This window comes from Hibiscus syriacus, unplaced genomic scaffold (assembly GCF_006381635.1).
Source record: "Hibiscus syriacus cultivar Baekdansim isolate YM2019G1 unplaced genomic scaffold, ASM638163v2 tig00005974_pilon, whole genome shotgun sequence".
Taxonomy (NCBI): domain Eukaryota; kingdom Viridiplantae; phylum Streptophyta; class Magnoliopsida; order Malvales; family Malvaceae; genus Hibiscus; species Hibiscus syriacus.
This window is the reverse complement of record NW_024062076.1, coordinates 4185313-4189695: the sequence shown is the minus strand read 5'-3', so window position 1 is coordinate 4189695 and position 4383 is coordinate 4185313. Positions and strand designations below refer to the sequence as shown.

The window sequence follows — 4383 nt, the reverse complement described above, 5'->3', positions numbered from 1 at the left end:
AGGACTGACATATCTTGTTTCTTCTAACTGGAGTGATGATGGAGATGGCATAGCAATGCGACTGGCTAAGCGCTTGAGGTGATACTGGGTTCTGGGAGAACTGTTTGGTTACAGCACGTCCTCGGTTGGGTCAGTCACAGAAGATGCATGTAAGGGTTGGCTGGCGTCAGTTGTGATAACTTGTTCGTTGTTCAAATCTGGTGGCTATTTAGGGGCTTGTTCAGTAGTTAGTTGTTCATCAGTTGGTTCAACAAAAATTGTGGCCGCAGAAAGTTGTTGGCTTCGAAATATTCTAACAAAATTTCCTAAGTGTCTTTGAGGAGGAAGAGGTCAAGTTGGTGTACTAATCCATCTGGCCTTGGCCTTCCTTATGGATTCGAGAGACATGTGTGGCAATATGGGTGAAATTTACCAGGGAATCATGCTGAATATTTTGTGTCGAGGTGAAAAGTATGTTACCGCTTGTGGGTACTAACTTACATAATATTTCTACAGGAAAAGGTGGTAGGTCTTTAGTGGTAACTTGTAACAAATCCTTGAAGAATGTGTTCATTTGTGCATCTATTTCCTTGACATAATTGAAGAAGGTATGCATGTTACCTTCCAAGCATTCTATCCGTTCCCTTGTCTCTCGAGTAGTGGTGACCACAACCGCCATTCTTGTCGCGATAAAAGATTTTGGACCACATTCTAATCCCTCACCCTGAGCATTATCATCAAAACTCATTAGGTCATATACCTTCTTTTTGGTGATGCCCTTCTTGAATTTGATGAACCTTTTCAAGGGCTCATCGGGGACCTTTTTCTTCGTATAGTGAGCCGTAATTAGATTTGGAAAGAGTAAGTTACCTTTCGTCCATTTGGAGCACTCATAGATCTATTCAAATATAATTTTTCCCCACATCAATCGATCATTCGTAGATGATGAATGGAGAAGCATTAGTTATCGTAACAACACAGTTGTGTTGTGAGACATGGGTAACAACTTGCCCTTTAAGAAGTGGTTCCATAGCTTCATAACTAGCTTGAGAGCGTGGCGATCTACATGCTTCCGGTTGGGGGCATTCTCAATTTTTTTGAGTTGAAAACATCGATTGATGGAGGAGGGAGTGAACCGGATGAACTTCCCTCTAACATAAACAGAGTGTTGGGAAGGGTTTTACAAATGCACATAGAACTCCTGGACTAGCGCTAGAGCTACTACCTTCGGGTGCCGGGAAAATTTCTCCCAGTTGTGTTATCCGGATAATGTCCATCACCTCAGGCCCGAAAGGTTCCTCATCGCCCACAAGGAATACAAAGCCGTCTTCTAGGTAAACTTGGCATTTCTACAATGCCTTAAATTTGTTCTCGACCTTAGCACTTTGGAATCGCCGAAAGCTTACTGCAGAGACAGACGAGGTGGAAGCACTAGGGTTTGACTTGGAGCAAGCTATGTTTTCTTGATGACAGAATTGAAGAAGAAATGATTTTGGATGGAAACTATGGAGGTTTTTGGGGAAAGATGAAAAATCAAAGGCAAAAGAAAAGATAAAGAAGAAAGTGAGTGAAAGAGAGACGGTGAAAGAAAAAAGTAAAGTATGCGGTCTTGAAGAAAAAATGGGTTAGTGGGTGTTTTCTGGGGATAAATAAGTGAAAAGTGAAAAAGGAAGATAGAGTAATTAATGCCAAAGATTTTAATGGGATAAGAAGGAATAAAATAATTAGGAAAAAAATTTCCCTTTCAAAAGTATCACTGAATTAGTTTACAAGGGTTTGGCTTCCCTCCATGTATGAGTTATAACCCTACGCTGCCACGTGTACAAAGATTACGAAAGACACAATGTTAGATAATACAATAAATATAAATAATATGTTCAGAATAAAATAAAAAAAAAATTATTTATATGCATAATGTAAATTATGTTGCCTAGGCAACAAAATTTATTTAGGGAAGATGAGCAAACTCTTGGGTGCCGTTGAGTAGTGATGCCGATTTGTCACACATAATCGGTGCTCCATTGTACGCCTTCAATCTTTGACCATTCACCTTAAATGTCATCCCATCATTCAGGTTTGTGATTTCAATTGCGTCTTGGCTATGCACTTGATGCACTATAAAAGGTCCCGACCATTTGGACTTCATCTTGCCTGAGAACAACTTGAGCCTTGAATTATAGAGAAGTATTTGTTTCCCCGGAAAAACTTTCCGTGGTAAAAGTTTTCTGTCGTACCACTTCTTTGTCTTTTCTTTGTAAAGACGGGAATTCTCATACGCCTCAACTCTAAATTCATCCATCTCGTTTAGCTCTAATAATCGTCTTTCTACAACAAGTTGCGCATTCATATTAAGTTGTTTGATCACCCAAAATGCCTTGTGTTCTAGTTCCACGGGAAAGTGAGATGCCTTGCCATAGACTAACTTGAATGGAGACATCCCGATTAGCATTTTCAATGCCATGCGATATGCCCATAGTGCCTCATCAAGCTTTGGCGACCAATCTTTCTGTTTTGGGTTACCCACCTTTTCAAGAATCTACTTGATCTCTTGGTTGGAAACCTCAGCTTTCCCATTTATCTGGTAATTGTATGTCATAGTAATTTATGACGCACCCCGTATCTTTGAAATGCCTTGGCAAATAATTTATTGTCAAAGTGAGTGCCTTCATCGTTGATAATTGCCTGTGGTGCTCTAAACACATCAATATATTTTTTTTGCAAGAACTTTAACACGGACTTGGAGTCATTTCGATGTCTTGCCACGGCCTCGACCCATTTGGATACAAAGTCCACAACCAAGAGTATGTACTGATCACCAAAAGATGATGGGAAGGGTTCCATAAAATCGATATTTCATACATCGAAGAGTTCAACGTCCAAAATATTAACCATGGCATATCATTTCTCTTCGATATATTCACTGTGCATTGATAGTGATCACATGACTTATATAATTCATACGCATCCCTGAATAAAGTGGGTCAGTATAAGCCAGATTGAAGGACTTTTCTAGCATTCCTTATCCCACCAAAGTTCCCTACAAATGGAGATGCATGGAAATGAAAAAGGATCTCTTTGTGTTCTTATTCGAGGAAGCACCTTCTGATTATTTGATTACCATATTTTTTGAATAAGAATGGTTCATCCCAAAAATAGTGGCATACATCATGTCTAAACTTTTTTCGGCCCTGGGTAGATAAATCTTGAGGCATAATACCACTAACAAGAAAGTTAACTATGTCAGTGTACTCTAGCACTACCACGACAAATATAATTTTCTCTTCAAGAAAATCCTCCCGAATGTCCTTCATGTGATGGAAAATATTTTTGTTTCCTAGCCTAGACAAGTGATATGCTTCTTGGTTTTCAGTACCCTTCTTATTCTTCACCTCTAAATCAAATTCTTATAGTAAGAGTATCCATCTTATAAGCCTAGGCTTTGCATCTTTTTTATTAACTAGGTACTTAATGGCAGAGTGATCAGTTTGTACAATGACCTTAGATCTTCTAAGGTATTTTCTAAGCTTATCAAAAGCGAATACCACGACAAGCAATTTTTTTAGTAGTGGTATAATTAAGTTGTGCATCATTAAGGGTATGGCTGGCATAATAGATGACATGGAAGACTCTAACTTTTCTTTGCCCTAGCACTGCCCTACTACGTTGTCACTTACATCGCAAATCAGCTCGAACGGGGCATCCTAGTCTGGTGGAACAATAATTAGTGTCGAAGCAAGTTTTCTCTTCAAATCAGTGAAGGTGTTGAGGGATTCTTCATTGAACACGAATGGTTGATTTTGTTGAAGCAACAAACAAAAAGACTTTGAAATATTTGAAAAATCCCTGATGAAATGCCAGTAAAATCCTACATGCCCTAGGAAACTTCTGATGCCCTTCACAGTGGGGTGGAGGCAAATTCTTAATTACTTCTACCTTGGCTTTATCAACCTCGATACCTTGGAAAGAAATTTTGTATACCAACAAATTTCCTTTTGAGAAAAATGAAGAAAATGAGGCATTTTAACCCAAAACCCGACGGATGTATAGATACATGACCCCGTGCATCGATGCACATTCAAGGCGTGCATCGGTGCATCAACATGATGAATCGATGCACATTCAAAGGGATGCATCGATGCATTGTTAAGTGCATCGGTGCATGAAGCACAAAAAAATCCAAAAATCTGGTTTAAAAAACTCAAAATGCTAAATTAATTAGCTCTAGTGGTATAGGCAACTCATATATTGAAAATTAATCATGTTCAAGCAATCAAATTAATCTTTAAACTATATCTGAACATAAAGTTAATTTTCATCAAGAATCATAAACTCCCCCTAACTAATAGTAATGAATGCAATAAAAAATTACTATTCTAAGCATTTTTCATTTAGTCTTAAAAGTGA

The 4383-nt window shown here is 38.4% G+C and overlaps 1 protein-coding gene across 1 annotated transcript; it reads right to left on the bottom strand.

Moving 5' to 3' along the window:
• Positions 1–1927: 1927 nt before the first annotated feature.
• On the bottom strand, positions 1928–2440 carry LOC120200424. Its single transcript, XM_039201283.1, has one exon. It carries the CDS (start codon positions 2438–2440, stop codon positions 1928–1930), a length of 513 nt encoding a protein of 170 aa, XP_039057214.1.
• Positions 2441–4383: the final 1943 nt, after the last annotated feature.